At 44.4% G+C, this 22725-nt stretch overlaps 2 protein-coding genes across 2 annotated transcripts in view; both read left to right on the top strand.

Moving 5' to 3' along the window:
* The window catches only part of LOC120947541 (alpha-tubulin N-acetyltransferase), a 600156-nt gene that overhangs the window by 34423 nt on the left and 543008 nt on the right, over positions 1-22725 (top strand). The window lies entirely within an intron of this gene.
* Positions 16-2366, top strand: LOC120948557 (ubiquitin-related modifier 1 homolog). The gene is made up of 5 exons (XM_040365004.2): positions 16-265; positions 355-807; positions 1071-1138; positions 1240-1370; positions 1471-2366. The coding sequence occupies exons 2-5, from the start codon at positions 746-748 to the stop codon at positions 1537-1539; spliced, it is 330 nt and encodes a 109-aa protein (XP_040220938.1). The 5' UTR covers positions 16-265; positions 355-745; the 3' UTR covers positions 1540-2366.

Raw genomic sequence — 22725 nt, 5'->3', positions numbered from 1 at the left:
TTCTGTTCACCCTTTTTTTTAATAATAAAATTGTGACCTCATTGCCACACTTTAAAACACTGCCATTAACACGCTAATTGCAATGATCAAAGAGAGGGAGGAAGGAAACGTGTTGTTGTTTACAATCTCGCCCGGTCTCGAAACGTCATCGCACTCTTCCGCTCTTTCCACGCGGGCTGTTTACACAGGGAAAAAAGAAACCTCCGCTTCTGAAATCGTTTATTTTCAGCCTATTTCTCATCGGCAGCAGCTTCCAGAGTAAGAGGTTTGTAGCGCTGAATTAATCAGCTCCCTAGAGAGAGGTGAAACTTACCGGTTACTCGTTTTCCCCACTTACTCATCAACCACAACTAGGTCCACACCGTCGTCGTCGTCCACACCAAGCAAGAGATCGGTCGTGAAAATCTCAACCGCGCAAGATCACGAACACAGTTCACACGATCACGAACACAGGACGAGGGCCAGTGTGAAACGACTCTCACGACACACAGAGCAAAAGTGTATAAGCGTCAGCTGCTCGCGGGTGGAAATCAGTCAGTTTTTCACACGCATCCGGAACGGCCGTATCGTGCGAGACGGATCCATTTGCCATCGATTTGATTGGTGGCTGTAGTGCGGAAGAACTTGCCGGCTTTGTAACTTGCAAGTGGAAGATTGTGCCGAAAGCAGTCAAAGTAAACCATCCCGAGGCGCTCTTTTATCGCATTTTCCAATCGCAAATTACATCATTGGTGCCAGCAGCAGAATGGACGATTCCATTGACGAGGAGGTGATCTCCGGCGGCTCAACCATCACCGTCGAGTTCAGGTAAGGCCGTGTCTTTATGTGCGTCAGTGAAGAACCTGACGGCATTGCCGTCATCCAGCAAAGGCAAAGCGAGCAAAAGTGTTTCTGTAGAGGGAGGAAAAAAAGATCCTAAATCCTACGCGCGTCTATTACCCCACTGTGGGTGCTTTCGTTGGGTTGAAGACACACTTTCTTTCACCGCGCACCGATGACCGAGATTTGAAAATTTTTATTTTATGTTCTTGCTTTTTCCGTCTTTTTTTCTGTGTTTCTCCCTACTAAAGTGGTGGAGCGGAAACTCTTTTCGGTGGTGTGAAGGAACACATCGTACCGTTGGATGGATCGAAAATAGGTAAGCGTCCGCGCTTCCCCCGTGTCGTGCGTGTTTGCGTTTGTGTGTGCTTCGGACGAGGTTATTTGAAGGTGTTTTTTCTGCTTCACTTTTATCACCAGTATTGCTCGAGGAAATGCTCCGATGGCTAAGGGATCATCTGCTCACAGGTGATGCTGGTCTGTTCCTCCAGGAAAACACCGTCCGCCCCGGCATTCTGGTCATGATCAACGATACCGACTGGGATCTGATGGTGAGTGGAGACGCGAAGCGAAAAAGGAAAACCATTTCCTTCTAATTCCTTACTGATTTCCTTGTGCGTTTTGCTTCCGTTTTCCTTTCCCAACACACAGGGCGAAACGGAGTACATCCTGCAGCCTGGCGATCATATCCTCTTCATTTCCACCCTCCATGGCGGATAAGCACCATGGTCGGGAAACGATACCTGTGATATACACTACTTCTACTACTACTACTACCACACTGCAGTATCAAGTGCTGCTGCTTCTAACTACAACTACTTCAACTGCGCCCGATCTAAATGCCGCATGGATCGTGAGATATTGTTATGATATGGGATGGGCGGTTTCTTTTTTAATATTACCTTAGTGTTAAGAGTGAACTGGTCTTCGTCCCTCTGTTTCCCCCTTTTGACCGTACGATACGCGCTGTTGTTTGTTGTCGTTCAGTAGCAGTAGCCCCTCTCACATGCGCAGAGCGGTACGCAAAGAAAACGGCGCGCCAAACAGGACAGACGATTAATCCTCGCTGCTGATAATAGAAAGTAAGGCTGACGTCACGGACACAGTGAGAAGCTTCTCGAGCATTATCGTACTGTTGATTGCGCGTTTTTATTTAACTCATTCGCCAACACAGCCCTCCCGTAGGCGTAGCTTGATCGCGTGAAATGATCGCACTGTCGGTAGAAGCAGTAGTTAGATTGAAAGGAAGGAGGGAAGGAAGGGGCACGAAACAGATGCACAAAAGTAACTCGTTTGATTTTGGTTTTAAAATTAATACTAAGCAGATCACTCTACTACTGTACGTACAAGTAAACCCTGACGGCGCCCCGCGACACACGCGATTTTCCCACCCTGGTTTCGCAAGCCGAGGGGAAGTTTCTTTTTGTATACAAATATCCCCTTCTTGTTTATATAGTACTGAAGGAGTAGGAAAGATTCAGTGAAGGAGAGGAAGAGAGAGAGAGAGGGAGTTTAATGGAGAAATATATACCAATTTAAGCAGATTACTTCATCCTTGTTTGTATGTTTTCCCTTTCAACAGTTTCCAATGTTCGTTTTTTTCTCTCTTTTGCGTAGGTTTGCCAATGTTTTCCCGCACAGTTTCGTGTTTTTTTTTTCTCTCTCCAAGAACTTGCCCGCTTGCATCTGTTTTCCATACATTATCTTGGCGTTGGTGTTTAGCGTCCGTTGGATTGCAAATTTATTATCCGCTTTACATTGTTGAAATGTGATATCGTTTATTGAAGCGTCCAGAAAAACCAAATCCTCTCCTCGCACGTTGTCCTTGAGTGTGGGCGGAAGATGTTTTCCGTTTTAGCAAAAACGAAAAAAAAAACGCTCCCCGGCAATTACATGTCCACACGACGAACACGACCCGATCGATATGTGGGATGGAAAAGCGAACCGGGGGTTCGGCGGACGAGGAAGCGTAAATGCCACTCGTGCGCACCACTCAGCACGCGTGTGTAACAGATTTGGAGGTTTAAATGAGGTGCGATATTGAACCAAAAGAAACTAACCAATCCAAAACAGAACAGGGGGCCGAAAGGCAGAAATGGGGAAGACAGCAAGATTAAAAATAACATCCCTTCACACGGCTGTTTTTGGAGGAGCTCTACTTCACCCGAAAGCCAACCGGGGGCCAACCAACCTGTCCAAGCGGAAGCAGCACGTGAAGACACGCCAGTACGCGCGCTTCCACCACGAGCTGGACGCACCCGGCATACGATTTATTTGCCAAACAAAAGATACAAACGGGCGATGCTGATGTTGTTGTTTTGAGCATGAACCGGGCGTGGGACGATGGATAGTTTATAGTGGGGCAAATGCTGTTCGAGCACGGTTGATCGTTTGACGGGCGTTAAATTTATTATTCGCAAAAATTAGACCGAAAAAAAGAAGTGGCCGGAGCGAGCGGCTATGAACGCGGTTTGCTGCCAGCTGCTGTCCTGCCTAATTGGCTTTTGTGTGGGAAACGAACACGGCGTTTGAAACGGGAAAACGGGACGGGCGATCTATTTTTGCCGGATGATTACCGGCGCAAGAGGCGTCAAATCTTCCCCTCCAACTAAGTGTGGGAGAGGAAAAGGGGTAAGTTGAAAGGAAAAATGGTAAACATCTTAACTGCACATGCAAACGCTTTGTTTTGTTGAAATATAAATTTATAAAAATCTCGCTTTAATTTTAGGAAGGATCGGTCGAAACATTCAATCAAATGTCATTAATTCGTTTCCCGTGCTCTGACTACGATCAACGATCAGCGAATCGATCGAGGAAAGGCTCACAGCACAACACGCCTAGGTGCTTTGATCTGGGGCCAGCATACACACACACACACACCACAGCACACGGATCAAACATTGCCGGTACCCGGTGAACCCTTCGAGATTTAACCGCAACCTCCGTCTGTCTGGCAGCGCGTTTACCCTTTTTTGCACACCGATCACGCTTTTACCTTCTTTTTTTTTCAAGTTCAATGAAATTACAATCCGGCTTCAGAAAGAGAGAGAAAGAGAGAGAGAGAGGGCATAAAACGCTTTCTACTACAACTGATCTAAGGTGGCTTACGATAATCATTTTACGATCATCTAGCTCAGCGAAGAGCGTCCCACCACAATCATCAGCACGATCGTACACAGAGAGAGAGAGAGAGAGAGAGAGAGAGAGAGAGAGATGAAGAGCCGGTTGTATATTTTTAGAACCTTCAAATCACCTTTTTCCCACACCGTCGTCGGACTTACGGTCGAGTTCAACGCTGCAGGAAGCAGTGCAGCTAAACCCGAACGTCAGCGGCAGGCACGAGCACAAAACGCATTGGCGGTCTGACCGGTGGCACGATTTATTGCACATCCCGAAGACTCGGCGACGATCGGGCGATTGCATGGGGAGAGGGGAGAGGGCCCACCGTTTTTGGTATAAAAATAGTACCACACCGTGTGTAAGTGCGCCAGTGCGCTTGGCATTGAGTTGGATGTGTTGAGGTAAGGGACAAAAAGGAAGCGTCGTTGGTTTTGGGGGGTTCCCCCCCCCTCCCCCTTTGTGCACTTTCCCAGCGGTGCACAGCCAGAATGCCGATGATAAAAGACGGTAATTTTTCTGGTGGTTTTCCAGGTTTTTTTTGTGGGTGTTGCATTATGAGAATCTTACGATCGCGCGATCATCGCCTCAAACCGTCAGAATGTTTGATAAATACATCAGCATGTGACATAATTTGTACCGTAAACAACATTTATCTTCCCATTAAGCGGATGATACGCGAGAAGGAAGCGCTCTGCAACAAAGTGTGCGATCGTTTAAGGTGGCCTCCCGATCACGGTGGCTGTTAGCGCCCAGTGTTGGTTTGCATTCTTGAGATGTTTCAAATGTTTCAGCCACATTCCGGCTATGCCGTGGCTCTGCCAGTGGCACACGCCAAACGAATGCGTCCCTTTGTGTACCGGCACATACCTACGCGCACATACGCGTGTCACCCCGGAAGCAACAACGAACGAACACCGTTCCTCGTTCCGTTATTGACAGGCCACGCGGGTCACGGGTTGCGTTTTGCTCGGAAGCTTGGTGCGACGGTGTCTAGCCGAACAGGCGAAGGGTGAATGTCGCACGCTGACCATGATGATCGAAGCGGACGGAACTGATGCTGTATGAACTGTGCATGTGCGCGCGCTCGTGCTCGTAAGTAGGACAGCCATAGGCGCGCGTGATGAAACTGCGCCAACCACTCTTCAAGGTTGGTTTTGCAGTAAACTTCTTCCCACGGCACTGTTCTAATGCTTACCCACGCGGCACTGGTGTGTGTGTGTGGAAATTACCCACGGCCTGCATCAGTTTGCCCGAGGGTTGCCGCCGCCCTTGAGCTGCCAAACTGTGTGATGCGATTGTTTGTTTCCTTTTCGGTTGAATTGAACGCTCGCGCAACTGGACTGGACGCTTGCGACGTTGAGTTGCATTTGAGATCATGCTGTTGTGCTGCTGTGCATGTTTTGTTGTTCTTTTCTCCCTTTTCTTTAAGATGCAATCGTTCATTTAGAAGATGAAAATGTTGGATGAAAAATGCGGGGTTTCATAATAAATTCGAGAAATTGAAACAGTGAGAGATTGTTTTAAAAACTTAAAGTGACATTAATAATACTGAAAAAATATATCCTACACAGAAAAGATGGAAAATGATATAATTTATCTCTTTTTTATAATAATCTATATTTTTTATGAATTTCATTCTTCCTTCTCCTTAACGTCATAACACTTATATGCTTGCTCTCCGACATCTGTGCGTCACCGAAGCCAATACGCCTGCCACCGTTTCCTCAATTTAGGGGTTTTGCACCAAGATGGATGGCCCTTGCGATGACAGAACCGGTGGGTGGTCAACAATTCCTCTTAACAAGCGTGTCTTCATTTCCTTAATGTTTCAACCCACCCACATCTTTTCTGCACTGCAGCAGGCAATAAGGGACCACTTTTTCCATGTTGCTTTCAAAGGTAATAAATGTGCCAAGAAGAGGCGCTCTGTGCTGTTCAAAGCAGATCGGTCACTTAAACGATCGAGTTTTGTTTTTCATGTTTTCGTTGGTTTTCGACAACGGCTTCAATTTCAACGAAAATGGGGGAGAGGTTTCCCGTTTAGCTCGTACGATCGTACCAGCTTTACTTAAGCCTGTGAGAAGAACATCTCGACAGCCCGAACTTGATACCGTTGCTTTTCACGCATGGCGTGTTTTGACAGTGAAACTGACCGCAACCGTCGTTTGTATCAACTGAGGGCAGAAGCAAAAATTGACAAAGCCAACGAGAATTGGGAGGGCAACGGAAAAGAAAAACAAAACCCAACCAGATGGTGATATTTTTAAATGGTGACGTTTGGTTGTGCGGAAAGTTACACACAATTACGGAAAACCCGGTCCAAGATCGTTCGGGTCCGTTGACGTACGTGCGGAGACGATTGTCCCGGGAGAAAGAAAGAAACTGTCACTCCCGGTTGATATACGGTCGAAGCAGCCCTGCGATTCCCGGTGGTGCAGGAAGCGCTCAGGCTCGGAGGTAGTGGAGTAGTTTATTCCGCCTCGATCGACTGCGACGGTGAAGCGCCAACAACGGTTGGACGTCATCGCGAAACAAACACACACACACATAGGCACAAACTGCGTTTGGTCAATGATCTCGCTTTTTCCATCGTCGTTGACCGACGATCATCGTCTGTTCGGTGATCGTGAGTGGACATGTGTTTGTACGATGTCACGCGAACGATCTTGCTTGCGGACGGTTGATGAAGACGATGATGCAAGTGGAGGTGTCCGGGTAAGGAGGAGTCTGTTGGACCAAATCGTACCAGACGAACAGACGACACACGATGCCACAGCGTGTTTGTGTTTTTTTGTTGCTTCGCTGCTTACTTGGAAGAGTGTATTCAAGCGCGGAATGGGTTATTTTGGCTTGAGAAGGATCGCTTTATGAGTGTTTTGATGCGAGATGAAAGGAAGAAGCGCGTCCAAGGGGAGTAAATAACTCAACATTTAAGTTTGCTTGAAACCATTATCGAAGATTCTGTTTATGGTTCAAAAAAGCGGTTTATCGTTTAACTTTGACACACTTATGTCGCATAAAGGGTTGAATGATGTACAAGTGATGGAGACGCCTAGTGGTTTGTTATTTAAGAGATTTTCCTCATGCATTCATCGGGATTATGGACCAGATATTATTTTGCTCAAATGTATGAAAAGATTCAAAACTTAAAATTTTAATCATTCCCTTACTACAACATAGGAAATATGTCTTTTTACTAATTATTTAATTATTTTAAAATATTTCATAAAAATCCACAATTTCGCAACAAAATCAATATGTCCGTTTCATGTATCCATTGCTGATTTGATGGTACTGCACGCCTTACATTGCTTTGCAATGAGCTTGAATGCAAATTTGCATGCAAGCTTTAGTAGACCATGAAAACTTGTACTCAATCTGACTTCATGGCATTTGGTGGAGGCGAACAAGCTTGATTTAGTGTTTATTTGTTTTAATCCTGTAAAAGCAGTAAAAGTCAGAATTGTTGTTTCAATCCGTTTTTTTTATTGCTTCGAGAAAATGATAACAATTAAAAACATAGTTATTTAATTGTGATCATTTATTTGCCTTCTTTTTTCTGATTTTATTATTTGCCTTCTTTATTGCCCTGTTACTGCCAAAAATGGTAAAAGTGTAACAAGCTACCATGCGCCTCCATCGAGTTATATCCTTGTTCTGATTGTTATGACTTTCAATTGACATTAATTATTGACTGTTCAAAGCATTTGATCACTTTTTTCCATAAATTGAGCTACGATACACATATTTAACATATTTAACATTGACTAATGTTAACTAATGGTTTAACATTGGCTATTTGATTAAAGAAGTTTCTATACATTCGAAAAAGAATCCTCTTGTTTTTTAACCTTTTTAATGATGCGCCCGATTAGGATTTAATACATATTCATTTTCAACGCTATTTTTTATATTTTTACATCGTAACAAAATTCCTTAATTTAATTACTGCTGCTCATTCAAATCTCCAGTGCAGCAACAGTGCAGTGCCGAGCAATGGTCGCAACAAAGGATTTACTCGCAACAAAATTGCATCGCGCTAAAACCTTTGCGAAACTCAAAGCGAGAAGATAAAGTTTCCTCCACCGTTGGTAGATTCGATTTGCGGGCTCCCAATGGTTTCCTGGCCCAAAAGGCCGCAGAGAGAAAAAGCGAATTTGAAGAAATTAAACGCCATAGAGGTATAGAGGCTTTACTGCACTGCAAATTCTAGCAGCAGGTATTTTACTCCATTCACTATGCCATTCAATCGGCACATAGAACGGTTGAATAGTTTTTCAGTGTACAGCATCTACGAAAAACTTAATTTACTGCTCACTATCACTGTTATCCTTTGAGCACCAGACCACCAGAAATGGACTAAAATCGAACCACCAAATAGTAAAATTGATCAACGTTCGGACGAATTGGAGATGTTGTTGCAGTATCGCGCACATTTTCTCCATTTACACCCGGCAGGTATACTCTTCTTCTGGTCTGGAGCGGGGCCGCGGCCCGATACCGAAAAACTGTTAACGACAAACTTCGTGTCTCTATTAAACCGTCGTCGCCGTCGTTGTCGTCGTGGTCGTATGCTGTCACTGTCATTGTCCCGCAGTAGTTTCGCCGTCTCCGGGCCGATTGTTGCTGGTGGTAATTAAAAGTTTTTAGTTTAAATTTTACAACACCATCCGAAAATTGTTCCACTTTTCGCTAAATGGTTTCAACCGCTCACAGATACAGAGAGAGAGAGAGAGGGAGGCTACAGCGACCAAAAGGAAGGACCAGTCCGGGGTCCAGTGCAAGCGGTGGTAGCAAAATGCGGAGTGCGAAACATCTCGCGCCCGTTTTGTGTTACGAAAAAGACGGACTTCATTTTCGGGGTTCGTCTGCAATGCAATTGCTTTCGATGGTTTTGGCCCTGGATGTGTGTGTGTATGTGTGTGTGTGAGCGTGTAAAGTGTCCGTGAAGCTGGTCATGCGACAATGTTGGGAAATTAATTAATTTCCCTAACTCCCAACTTGGCGAATCAACTATTTCGGCGCGCTGGCAGCAATTGGGCCAAATTTCAAATTCAAAAACCCGAAACGGTTGCCCCGGCAATCGAGCCTTTTCTGGGGCAGTGTTGCAGGAGCTTTTTGTGTGTGTGTGTTTGGTATTGGGGGGAAAGGGTTGTAGTTGTGTTCAACACAATTCGATGCCAGGGCAGCTGTCTTAAGTGGTTGCCCGTTGGGCGGCAAAGGAATGCCCAAAAGTTGGATGAGTGTTTGACTTCAATCGAAAACGTCGATGATTACAAAATGGGCAGGAATGGTAGGTTTTGTTGTTTCTTTTTGTGTGTGTGTGTGTGTGTCATCCTCCTTTATGTCCCTTTTCCGCGACGAAGGGAGCTGAAAGTTTAACGGTGATTAATGAAGCGTGTGCACGATTGCTGTGCAAGCATTCCTTTGCTCTTGTGATTTCGTATTGAATGGCACCAATTTTTGGGACGCACGATCGGTGTCCAATGTACAAGAAGGATGGAAAGATACAAGACTAAAGATAGATGCGTAGTGTTGTATGAAAAACAGAAGTATAGAAAAATGAAAAAAAAACCTTGTAGAAATTATTAGGAAACAGTTTTTTTTTGTTAAGTTTAACAACATGTTATGACCCAAATTAGTTAAAAAATGTTAAAAATTGCTTTTTTCAAATCAAATTCGTAGTTCATAAAAATAAACAATAGGATTACAATAGTTCTGTCCAAAAAGTACAAATTTTCAACCTATTTATTAGCGGCAACGGACAGATTTTTTCAAAAGCTCCAAAAGCTCAACAAATAGCTTAAAATTGAGCACCGTTTTCTTAACACATCTGGTGTGCAACCGAAGAAAAAAAAAGTCACGATTGCACCACATTCTATACCTTCAAATTATTCTCAAATTACAAGCGAAGGGAAATTCTGAAACTGCGTTTCATTTCCAATTGGTAAAATCGGACCCTTGTCAGAATGTTTTATTTTTAGCACAGCCCATTTTGAGTCAATTTCAAAGCAGTGGCGTTGGAAAATGACCCCCAAAAACTAGAAAAATAGAATAAAAAAGGTGCGTCGCAAAGATCATCTCTAGTGGTGGCTTTGTTGTGCGAAGGAAAGGTAGTGCAAAAAAGGTAGGTAAGCGTTAAAATGTGAACGGCGTAAAGTAACGCACACCAAGAAGCAATGAAACTTTCTACCATTTATGTATGCATATTAGGCAGTTAAGGATTGTTTCTTTCTCTTCTGTAGAAGGAACTTATTATTTTTCTGTCTCTTCTAGCTTTTTTTTTTTAAACTCTGGTCCTCGATGCTGGCTCGATGCAACATTGTTTCTCGTCCACATCAGCCATTGAACCACTGTGGCTCCTGCATATCGGAGACGCAATCACTGTGTGCGCTATCATACCAAAAGCGACCTATACTAGCAACAACGGTCTGTGTCACTTGATTCAATTCAATTCCATTTAATAAACAATTTAATTGAACTCATTTCAAAAAGGTTTATAACGTGCAACTGTTTCTCCCCCGCCTGCCCGATGTTGATTCTCTTTGCCCGTTCCCGGCCCATGACGGAAGAGTCTGAGTCTGTGGCTGGGCAAATTACCGACACACTCTCGAACCGGGAGGTGGTTGGATGAAGGGTGGATGCCGGAAAATTAAACACCCATTCTGATGGCTGGTCTGGTGTTGCCCATTGGGTTGGTGTGCTCGAGCACTTGTGTTGTGTTGTGGAGGACACAGAGGGCTGCCCACAAAAATCATACTCCCCTTCCCCTTCCCCGGTATACCCTGGAGGTAAAACCGTACACGTGCTTGTCATACACGTACCAATTCTCTCTCTCTGTGTGTGTATATATTGTGCGCAGTGAGATGAGGCGCACAAAACTAATAATGATAATACGGCCCAGAAACGCGGCCCACTCGACGATGGGGCAGAATCGCAGGAGGAGAAGGAGAGAGATAGACAGAAAAAAAACAAGAACCTGCAAGAAATTCAGACAGACAGAACAGCACCGGGGGGTGGGGGGAGGGGGGGGCGGGGAGTGGGAAAAAATGAACCGAAAGCAAAACAACCTACACTGCGGATCGGATGTTTGATTTGGCGCACGATTTTGGGGGGCGATTGTGTGTGTGTGTGAGCTGCTTTTTTTTGGGGGGCTGTCGAATCCTCCGTAAATGCGTCAGATTCTCGTGTCAATGGACGAACGAGAGTGGCAGGAGAGATTGCATTTTTTTTTTGGTTTGCCCTCCGAATGCAGTTTGTTATTTTCTTTATGGAACGGGAGGTTGGGTTGGGTTTTTTAGCGCTTGCAAAGATTTTACAAAATTAGGAAAAATATGTTATGGTCGTAGCCACACGCTTGTGGCAATCTTTTTGAAACCCTTTGTGACATAATGAGGGTGTAATAAAAAACCACACACAGAAAAATATAATAATTTATGTTGTTTTCTATTCTAAAATGGATGTTTTTGCTTGATTTTACTCGAAAGAAATGATAATGGTGGTCCATAATGGCTTTCTAAAAGATGTGATAAACTGTCCGATCTCTTCTTTGCAGCCTGCGAGAGTGGGCTCTGTGCTATCTTAAGAGCTTGCCCCTAATTGCTGCTGCACTGGGACAAAAATACAGCCACCGTAATCAAATATCAATTTCGATGATTAATTTATACACCTGTACAGCGCACACAGCGAACAGAGGACGGACCGTTCACCCTGAACGGTATAACTCTAAAAAAACACAAACCTCCCCGTCTGTGACGTCCCTTTGCACTGCATTCGATGTGTAAATAAACCCGTACGAGGTGAGGTACTAGATCCGTTGTTTGGCGGAACACATCGACCATCGTGTCATTTGGTGAACGCGTGCCGTGCGTCTGCTACCTTCTTGGACCGCGGCCAAATGGGGCCCGGACTTGCCCGGCTGTTTTGTTTTGACCACCCTCTCACCCGGGGCGAACCTGTGTCCAGCTAACGATCTCGGCTTGGCGCGTGTGTTTGGTGTGGATTTAGTGCCATTAGAATTTACCAATCGAACCAGCATGTTTAGCGGATTTTTCTCCGTTTTGGCGTCAAAGTGTACGGATCAATAGTGATGAGTATTTTATAGTGATTGAGGTGGAGGGACAGATTTTTTGTTTAAGTCTTTTGAGGTTTTTTTTACATTTCTATCTAAAAGTCCTTTTTGAATCTAACAGCGAAATCTTCGGAATGATATGAAGCAATTCTAAATTAAATACATTTTTACTACTTTATTGAGGCTAAATAACTGCTTTTTGCTATATGAAATCTACTTTTATCGCAAAAAGCTTCTTTATTTTCTATAAGTTTCTGCTACATTAAAGAACTTATTTTTCTTTTGTGGATATTCTTTTATCTCACACAATCCTTCAAACCTCGAAAAGCCTGATGTCAATGAGTTATATCAGTTTCTCCTCAGTTTCGCCGACAAAATTGTTTGAGTTGAGCTTTTGATCCATGTTGGTCCATAGAATTTCGATGGGGCGCAGCTAGGAGTTGTTGAACCGGTTCGCTGTCTAGGGTGTCATATCGAAATTCCTCCGACATTCGCCTGAAATGGTCGTATACAGTTTTTGCGTCATTGCTTGCCACTGTGAGGGCAGTGGACGCGATTTCTGCTTCCTGATATGTTTGTTAATGTTTCCCAAGTACTAATTCACCATGTTTCGCCGCTTGCATCGACCTCCCGGCCAAGCTAACGCACCAATGTAGCCACTTGTTCCTTGTTATTCTTGTACAGCTTCCTTTGGAGCCTCAAAACGTTCATGGCCGTCGGTCATTTAGAAGCGGGCTTTCTTTCGATGCTCTGATTGTTGTCTAATAGTGCTAAGATGTTGAACAAAGTTGCTTCACTTTTCTAGCCATCACGGTTGGAGTTTGACTGATCTCTCTCTCTCTCTCTCTCTCTCACTCTCTCTCTCTCTCTCTCTCTCTCTTGTTGGCCTGCTTATGATAGAGCACGTCGGTGTGAAATGGCCCGGTCCACAACAATTCTCCAGGATGCTCGGTCCCTGGCTGCAGCTTCCCATCGATGTAGACACCCGATCTCCGACAGGTCTCGCTTTACCTGATCCAGCCATCGAGTTCGTTGTGCACCCCTGCGCCTTATACTGATCGCTGGGGATCGCTGTCGAACAACTTCTTGGTGGGGCATGAGTCCGGCATCCTCATGACATGTCCCAACAATCGTACCCTGCCAGCATTCGCCACCGTCAGGATGCTCGGTTCGCGGTACAGCTCAGCAAGCTCGTGGCTTATCCTTTTCCTCCACGATCCATGCTCGAACACACCGCCAAAGAAGGTCCGAAGGATGCGTCGTTCAAACACGCCCAGAGCGTTTGCATGCTCCGCTCGAATGATCCAGGACTCGTGTCCATAGAGCAAAACCACCGGGCGAATCAATGTGCGATATTTCTCACATTTCGTGCGGGCTTGAAGTCTTCTGGAACTCAGCAGTCGATGAAGCCCATACTATGCACGATTTCCTTGGACAATGCGTCTCCGGATTTCGCTGCTGATGTCGTTGTCCGAAGTAACGACCGTCCCGAGATAGAAAAACTCCTTTACTACCTCGAGTTTGTCGCCGTCAACTAGTACACTGCTTCCCAGATGGCCTGAGTCACCGGTAAACAGGTACTTCGTTTTCGTCGCATTGATTCTCAATCCAATTCTTGTCGCTTCGCGTTTGAGTCGGGTGTACGCCTCGCACACCTTCGCTGTTGTCCTGCCGATGATGTCGATGTTATCCGCGAAGCCAAGAAATTGGAGAGACCGGTAGAGGAGCGTGCCACGGATGTCGTTGTCTAGCCCCGCGCCTCGAACGACACCTTCCAGGGCGATGTTAAAGAGCAGACAGGAGAGTCCGTCACCTTGTCCGTCAGACCCCTGTGAGATTCGAACGGTTCTGACGTCAAGTTCGACACTCTCACCTTGCACTGCACCCCGCACATGGTGGCCTCTTACAGCCGGATCAACTACCCACGGATGGAGTTTGATTGATAGAGGCGTCAAATTTTGTCCACTGACTCATGGGATACTATAATTGAAAATGGTTGTCGAAATAAACGGTCAAATCGAACTGTAATCCTGACGTCGACTCCGACACGTCGGTATGCCAATTCTCGCATGCGTTTTTCCCACGCACCAGCTCGACCAATCACGTGCCGACACGTTATCGTTCGGCACGTGGCAACGAGAGAGTGCGCTTTCCTGCTTCCTGCGAGAAGCATCTATAATGCGATCGATCAGCGGATCGATCGCTCTCTTATCATATTGATCTCAACACGAACGGAGATCACCGTAAGTATATTTTAATCGCAAATAAAACGTGTTTATCTTTATCCGTGTGTAAGTGCTTCGTGTACGGGGTCTTTCGTCGAAAGAAATACGGCTTCGTGCAAAAACAGAAAATGCAGTTAACATTTCGGTAGTGCGGGTTAACAAAAAAGTCGACCTTGATCTCCATTTTATTAAATCAAACGTTTTTCCGAAATTTAAGGAAGTTTGTAAAATAACATCAAAGAAAAAGCAAGAAAATTTAACGGAAAGTTCAATCAACATTTCTTGGTTGAAGAATTTTTATTTTAATAACAAACAATTAAAGGAAAATCAAGCACTTTAAATGCGAGCACGAAGTGTATTAAATATTTTTTTCATTAACTTGCTGTGAAAAAAACAATGAAATATGTAAAGTTAATTGTACGAAATCATAACAAAGAGCAAACATATTTTTTTTTATCACAGATCCCTTTACAACGCAGCCCGATTGAATGAGGTGAAACTGAATATCTCATCCCAACAACGTGTTCAACCATACCACAGTAAAAAACTCCCCCAGCGGGGACGCTTTACCAACAGCGATGCACTCGTTCGATTTATTACATGCTCGCCTCAACAAACCCCTTCCAACGTCCCCTCGCCACTTCATGGTGATTAGCCTTTTTCGTATTAATTTTAATCAGCTGTCAATAAGTTTCGCCACCCCCACGCCGGCCAATCCCAATTATTGGCCACCGAGTCGAAAGATTAATAATTTTCCAATGAAAAATTGCACCGTCGCACCGGTAAATGCTGCACACGGGAGAAGGGGAAACAACCCACTCATGTTTCACCCGGCAGAGGCAACCGAGTATCGGTGCAAGCCAGATTTACAGATAAGCACCGTATTGGTTGTGGAAACACGCCACACCACCTGACCTCAGATCTGCAATCGGCAGCTTGCAGTGTCCCGTTCTTCCCAACGAATGGGAAAGCAGAACACGGACCACGGCACGGCAACGGTGCGAAAGGGCGACACGGGAGCGTTGCAAAGATTGCTCAAAATTAAATGGAATGAAGTCAGATTTCCCCGAGGATTGCGATTTAGATAATTAGTACCTTGGCAGTTCGGTGCGGCGCGGTTGCCGTTTCCCTCCGCACGAAGTACAAAGTGCTGCTATGCTTTATCTGGATTAAAACGATTCACCTCGGCACCGTTTCTTTCCCACTCTCTCTCTCTCGCTCATCCCTTTTGCTTTGCGTGAGATACAATCTCTCAGTCGGTATGCAGATTTAATCGAATTTTATTCACAATCCATTCGTGAAAAGTCAAACTTTCGACGTAGCGCTTCGCCGTGGTCGGTGCCGCTCGACGCAGCGCTGCGGTGTGGCAAATGGAGAGAAATATGAGCCTCGCCGAGGCTCATCCGAATCGGGATGCAGGGGAACCCATCGGGGCGGCGGCGTATCGGAAGGCTCCGGCTGGAAAATGTCATTTATCAACAAGTTCGTCTGTGTACCTACTGGGAGGCCTCTTTTTTCGCCGTACGCCTTTTGTACGGACAAGGTTCGTTCGAGCGACGGTGGAGCGAGCATACGGTGTGCAATTGCAATTTGTGCAGTGTCAGGGATAGCCCGGGCTTTGCACGCAGTGGTAGAGATTTGTTTAACTTTCGCCGAATGCGATGAACCGGGAAAAGGGTGGAGGTTTGGCAGCAGGCGCCGGTAGCTTTTGCACCTGTCGGAATGAGTTTTGTCGCCACGGGGCGTTGTTTGCTCGTTGGGCTGGTGACGGTGGCAGTGTGGTGGCAGAGTGAGCAGCAAGGTCTGAAGAAATCACGATAAGTAGTGACATTGGCAGCCGAAATCTTTTGGGAGATGTTTTTGATGGATGCTTGTAGGATAGTGGGCAATTTTTTATTTTTTAATAAAATCTCAACGCCGAGTCACGCGAGTTTACAGATGCTGCATCTAATTGATTGATTGCAACAGTCAAAATGCTTGGCTGTATGGAGTTGGCACAAGAATTGATGCGATGGAATTGTTAATTTAATGATTATTTATGAAAGAAGGTAGTACAATATGAGAGATTTTTCAGGAAGTATTGAGTATTTCTAAAATAATACATTAATGTTAATAGTTTGGGTTCGAAAGCCGCTTAAGACCTAAGAAATGTCGTGATATTGCATACCTCCAGGCGTTTGTTAAGGCAGTTGATGGATAATACTAATTATGCCTATATTTTCAGGCTCTATCGTTATTTAACTAAGTTTTGATAAAAATATTAAAAGTGTCTTCAGCTTCAAGAAAGACATTTTGTATATCTTCAAATGGTTCGCTATATAGAAGCCTTAAACATTAATCTCTTTCCGGTTTTGCCGAACGCCTGAAGGTATGCAATATAAAGCAAAATTAGTAGTTTTTAATTATTTGCACTAAAAACTGACAACTTGACATGCCAAAAGTGCGCAAAAATACGTTAATTGCATCTTTACTTGAACTAAGTCATGCTTACAGCACCACGAGAGTTCTTGTTATATGACCTAGACTGTTATATGCATTTAAAAACTAATGAAAATATAAGTAAGGCTGTACAATTTGCTGACATGTCATTGATACTAGTCCTCGTTATCCTTTCCTTTTTCTTCTGGCTCTACAATCCTTCACCACCACCAGAAGATACCTACATCTCCATCCCTTCAGCTACTATCACCTGCAGCCGGTGACACTGCGAACAAGCGGACGTGCGCATCCGAAACCATCTTCCCAGCTCCAAGCAGAAAGTGGCAACTTTTCACTCACCTTATCCTCCGCCACCACCGCGATGCAGCTGCGTGTTTCAAATTTTATTTTAGCTTCCTTTACTATACTGTGGGCCTCAGTGCTCGGCTGTTGTTTCAGCGCTCCTTTCCAGTCGTCTGTATATTTTAAACTTCTACACCGCGCACTCGTCACCGGTTGTGTACCGATCTGCCGTAAACAAGCGGCGAGAGTTAAACTTTGACTTTGGCACGCTCTTGGAGGTGATGCTGTCAACTGTTTTCAAGGTACCGGGTTCGGGTTGGCTCCCTTCTGTTGTCCTCACCTTTCGGTTGAGGAAATGTGTTTCTTTTTTCGGTCTGCCACCGAGACGAAAGTGATGGAAAAGAGAGAAAAACGCACCCGAAGGTTGGTTTTGCTCGCCGGTTTGAGGTTATGAAAGCAAACATAACCAATTAATGAAGCCGTGAAACGTGATACGATTGCAATCTCACCACTTCCCTGGTTACCGAAAACCGGTTATGGTGGGGAGGTTTTTGGTGTTTGGCAACACTTGCTACCAAAACGGGGGAGGGGAGTGCGGCTGCACATTCACACGTGGGCGGCCCGGTGTACTTTGGCCCAGTGGGTGAAGAGTAAAGATCGAATGAGCAAACTCACGTTATTTTCAACGTACACGTCACGTGACTGACTTGCTTGTTTGGCCCGAAAGGGTGGTTGGGTTTCTCGCGCCGTTCCTTTTATGCTGTAGCGAAGCAACAAAAAAGCAACATACACACACAGGTGAGCAAAACATTTTCCGGGTAACATTGAGGAAGAGGAAAAAAGCAGAACAAGAAAACTTTACCACTTGGTTGTGAGATTCGCACAAAACGGTGCAGTTTGCTGCAGACGCTGAAGAAGACGAATGGCGAAAAAATGGGCTGCGGTGGGGTAAAAATGTCTCACCCGTGCCGGTTCCGGCGGGCTGCCAAGGTGCAGAATGTTTGAAGTTGTTTGTTGTCAAAGCAATCGTTCGATCATCATCCTCAAGATCGGTTTTCAGTGCATGACTTTTTTCTTCCGTTGCAAGTTTGAAACCACCAACTAAGTAACGCTAACGGACGGCGCAACGGGATGAAATGGTGTGCCGAGTAGTTGTATTGGCTGCTGCAAGGGTGGAAATTGTTGATGATTGAAATGGAAGAGTGAATTGTTATGGGTGTTTTATTTAGTTAGGAGCAGTAATGGCTGCATTGCATTGTAGATTGGATCTTTTCAGTTAGCTATTTATTAGTTTTTTTATGTTGTGAACAGATTTTTTTAATTTAAGGGGTTAGTTAAAGGAAGTAGTTTTTCTTTTTTTTACTTTGTGAAAATGTAGCAATATTAAAATAGCATCATGAAATAGAATAAAAAATTGAATCAAGATAGAAGTTAGGCTGCGCTTTGGCACCAATCGAACACGACATCCGACTCGAACAAACCCATATAATCCCATATATATGGAGGTGCACTGTCAGACACAAACAAACAAACAAGACAAACCTCGTGTCAGTTGATTCTGTCTGTGATGTTCGATACCCACCTGTGCTGGGAGTACCTTGGCTGTCAAACGCTTCACAGCTACAGTAGATAGAATTCAATTTGGGACATTTTCAAGTTAGTTTACGTAGTTTGTCTCTTTTTCTTCTTAAAATTGAGTGCAAAATATTTAAAATAGCTATCAATAATTATTGCAATGCTTCACAATCAATTGTAACATCAAATATACAGGTTTGAAACGTATTAAACTATTGCGTGTACATAATGCATGTGTATGCTCTGTATGTGTTTTGGCATGGACGTTTTTTTACATGTTTCAATATTAAAATTGAATGATTTTTATGCTATTGTTGATATGAATAACGAGTAAATTATTTGTTGAATCTTCCCTCTGCAGATGGATACTCATTTAAACTATGAAAGTGCTTCATTTTCGAGATGAAAAGATAGGCGTATTGCAGTGCATCATGACAGGTCTATAAGACATCGAACAACTGACAGAGCACCTATCGAACAGAGTCGTGTTTGTTTGTCTCGTCCGATTAGTCCCAGAGCGCCGCTTTAAATAAAGAAACTCATATACTGTTGTTCATGAATCAAAAAGTTCTACACGCCTATATTATAGGCAACCTGCATTACATCTGATCTCTGGTTAGTAGTTGCTGAATATAACGCCATCTAGGAGGCTACAATAGCATAATAAGGCTTTAATTACAATTCTTACTATTTACTATACTCTACTTGCATATTGTGAGTACGGTTTTCTGGTGAGTAGAATGAGAATACTATTTTCATGAATCTTTCCTTACTTATCTCCAAAAATCTCATAATAAAATTGCGAGTTCAGAAATATTGCACTGCAAACATTGTTCCGCTTTAAGGTCACCATTTCTTTCATAAACACCGTTCAATGTCTTCGTTCTTCGCAGTTGATTTCGACCTCTCCCTTTCCCTAGTACCGAATCGGACGTGAGTGGTAACCATCTTGTCTGGGAAGGCTTCATCGGTACGCGGCGAACTTAAATACTGCTGACTTGTCGCGTGAATACCTTACACTCTTCCTTCCCCGATATCCTTTCGTCACTTCTCTCACCAATAACGGGCGAGTACGCGACCCGTTTCAGCACTGCAGATTGCGTACCGCCCAGCGGCCGGTTCACCGTGCAGCTGAAATGACGACGTTGGCGAGATTTTTCGATTGTTATGCCGCTACGTGCCCGGAATGTCACGGCTACGGCTTGCAAATACTCGCAGCGACCGACAAGCGAGAGAGTAAGCAGGTTGAGTGTTTGAGGGGTGGAAAGTAAGGAAGTTTAGGGTCAACTTCCGCAAGTGCTGCCATCACCACGAGGGGTGAGGAAGCGAAACATGTATCAGGACCAAACAACCGACCGAAAAGAAATGTGTATGGCCGCGTTCATTCGCCACCGTGGAGCGCAGATGATCGCGAAACAAAAAAAAAAAAAAAAAAAAAACAGCCGCCATCCCAGCCAGGCAAAGTTTCGGGCTGCCGTGGTGCGCTTTATTTATATTCGTCTTCGGTTGCAGCGCGCAAAAGTCAAAAGTTTCGATTTATTGTTTTGATTGTTTCGGGGCCTGCCTGGGGTGGGATGGTGCGAGCGCCCTCGCGCCCTCCCCATTCAGTTAGCAGGTGCCACCGTCGAGGTTTTATGTTTGCTGGACGGGCGGCGTTAAATATTCCCGCGTGGCATAGGCGCCGCTAGGGATGAAGGATGTTGTTTCGGTGGGCCGTTGGCCCTACGAGTGCCGCGGACGTTGCAGTAAGCGTTACTGGTAGCAAGACCACGTCAGGCATGAAAAGGGAGGCTTTTGTTGGGGGCAAACGTTTGACGGACAGTCAGCACCGTTCGCATGTTGGTTTTGCACCATTCGCTACCACCACCATGCGATGGTTATCGGGGGTTTTGTCTTTTGCGATCGTTCTTATTCATTTGGGAACGATTTGTCAAATAGAGAGTTTGGCTTTCCCATTCAAGCATTTAGTTTTACGTAGAAGAATGTTTGCTCTTGATTGTGATCGTTTAAATATGCTTACTACCCAAACAGAAATATCATAGATACAAAAACGATTTGTATAACAGCTTTATAGTGTATAACAAGTAGACCTTAATTTTGCATAACTTCAGGCTATAGCACTTGTGTCGTTTTATCCATTCATTTCACAATGTTTGAAATATTTATCCCTTTAATTATCTCACTCTCTATTTCTCTTTCTCTCTCTTCAAACTACATTTTCTCTCTTTACTTTACTTTACTTAATAAATATAAATATGTTATGATAATTGCAAACTAACGTTTTTGTAACATTTTCTATTTTACGTCTACGACTGTGGTAGATTTTGTTGGTATTACATTATTTTGCTACTATGTTGCTTTAATTTAAACATACCCTCATCATCGTCGTTCTATATGTTGTCGATCTTGAATGATAAGCTGTATAGAAAATCTTTTTCTTCGGACTTTGCTTATTTCTTTGACTTATGTATCGCTCGGGGATAGAAACTTATTTAATCCTATTTTCAATTAAAATGCTTTTTACAGTTTGACACGTATTAAAAAAGGCAATTTTCGAACTGCGGTTTGCATACTTTCAGGCGTTTACACCATTTGATTGTTAACAAACTTGCACAGATTTATAATTAAACACCGATGTGCGTTTTTCAGAGGCCAACAAGTCATTGGCAAACTTTGTAGCAGCTCGACAAGGTGACTCATTCGGATGTTTAGTACATACTCAACATAAAACAATTACTCGTCCATTTGCCTGAGTGGTTGCTGTTGTTAACGGCTCTACCAATTCGGTATAAAAAAAATAATTCAAAACCATCCTGAACCCGAAACGACGACACCATACACCTATTCAACTACTCGGCAACGTTTGCCCAAAAAAATTGACACTCAATGAATAACATGACAGGCGTTTGGAGCTGTTTCACTCGAACCCGGTCTGTCGCCGGTACCAGCTCGGTGGGAACCACTAGCCCGAATAGAAACTTCACACTTTGCACTATTTCTTGACGTGTGACGGTCCCCTTTTTCCTGCCTGCTGCCTCTCGATTGTGTTATTCACATTCACGAGAAGGTTATCACGAATCACGGATAGAAGGTTAATTTTGGGCCCCCCAGCACTTTCGTACGGGGCCGCACAACATTTCAAAGGTGGCTATCATCGAATTGGAAAATAAATTGCTGAAATCTAACAATAACAAATGCGCCGTTGTCTATCCTTTCCCTGCCCCGTGTTGCAGTGCCGTTTGTTTGCATGTTGCACCGAGCCGCGTGTTATCAGTATGCACCCGCTCCAGAAAGGCGGGGGATGGGTGGTTTTGATGCACCGTAGAGGATGATTGGATGATTTTATTTCATTTTATTTCTACCACGTCCACTTCCACCACAGTCCCACCCACAGTTGGATGATGGGAGCGTTTGCACGCGTACCAGAAACATGTTTACCATCAACGAGTACGATAGAGCTGTTTTCGAACGGAGTTGATTTCGGTGCAGCTCTCTTTGAAAGAAAAAAAACCCCAACAAATAAAAAAAAACAAATCTCCAAACGTTCGATTGCGTCGGAGGTCGATCGACAAAAAAAAAAATAGTAGAAAAAAGAGGACACGCCGTCTAAGAAAAGAAATACTACAAGCACGCTGTGCGATGCCCACGCCGATTTCGGGCTGCCAAAAGGACAGCCAGAGAAACTCGATATCCAAAAACCGACCAAACCAAACCGACACCTCCCACTCTCCCTCCTACAAGCGTGATGCAAAAACAATTCATAGCACCGCGCCGGCACCGTACCGCCTCATGCTCGCCCGCCCGGTTAGGTCATTCACCCGTTCGGTTGGCCTGGATGCGCTTTGTCCTGTCCAATAGAGGGGCGCTGCCGAACGAGCGCAGACGGGTGGGGAGGGGGCAATGGAAAAAGGAAGACACATCACATTCGGGTCGGTCTCGGGGGTTAAATCGACTGGAATAAAATATAAAATTTATTAAGTGATTTGATTGAAGAACAATAGGAATAATGTTATTAGCAACAGCAGCAGCAGCAGAACCGTGGTGTGTACCGTGTGCGTTGAACAATAGCGACAGCGAAGTGCAAAAGGGTAAAATAATATGAAAATGGAAATGATAATAGGCGGAGCTGGTCGTGACTACAATGGACATGTCAAATGATGTCCTTGTGTATGTGTGTGTGTGTGTGTGTGTGTA

Source organism: Anopheles coluzzii, chromosome 2 (genome assembly GCF_943734685.1).
Source record: "Anopheles coluzzii chromosome 2, AcolN3, whole genome shotgun sequence".
Lineage (NCBI taxonomy): Eukaryota > Metazoa > Arthropoda > Insecta > Diptera > Culicidae > Anopheles > Anopheles coluzzii.
This window is presented reverse-complemented; position numbering and strand designations above follow the sequence as displayed.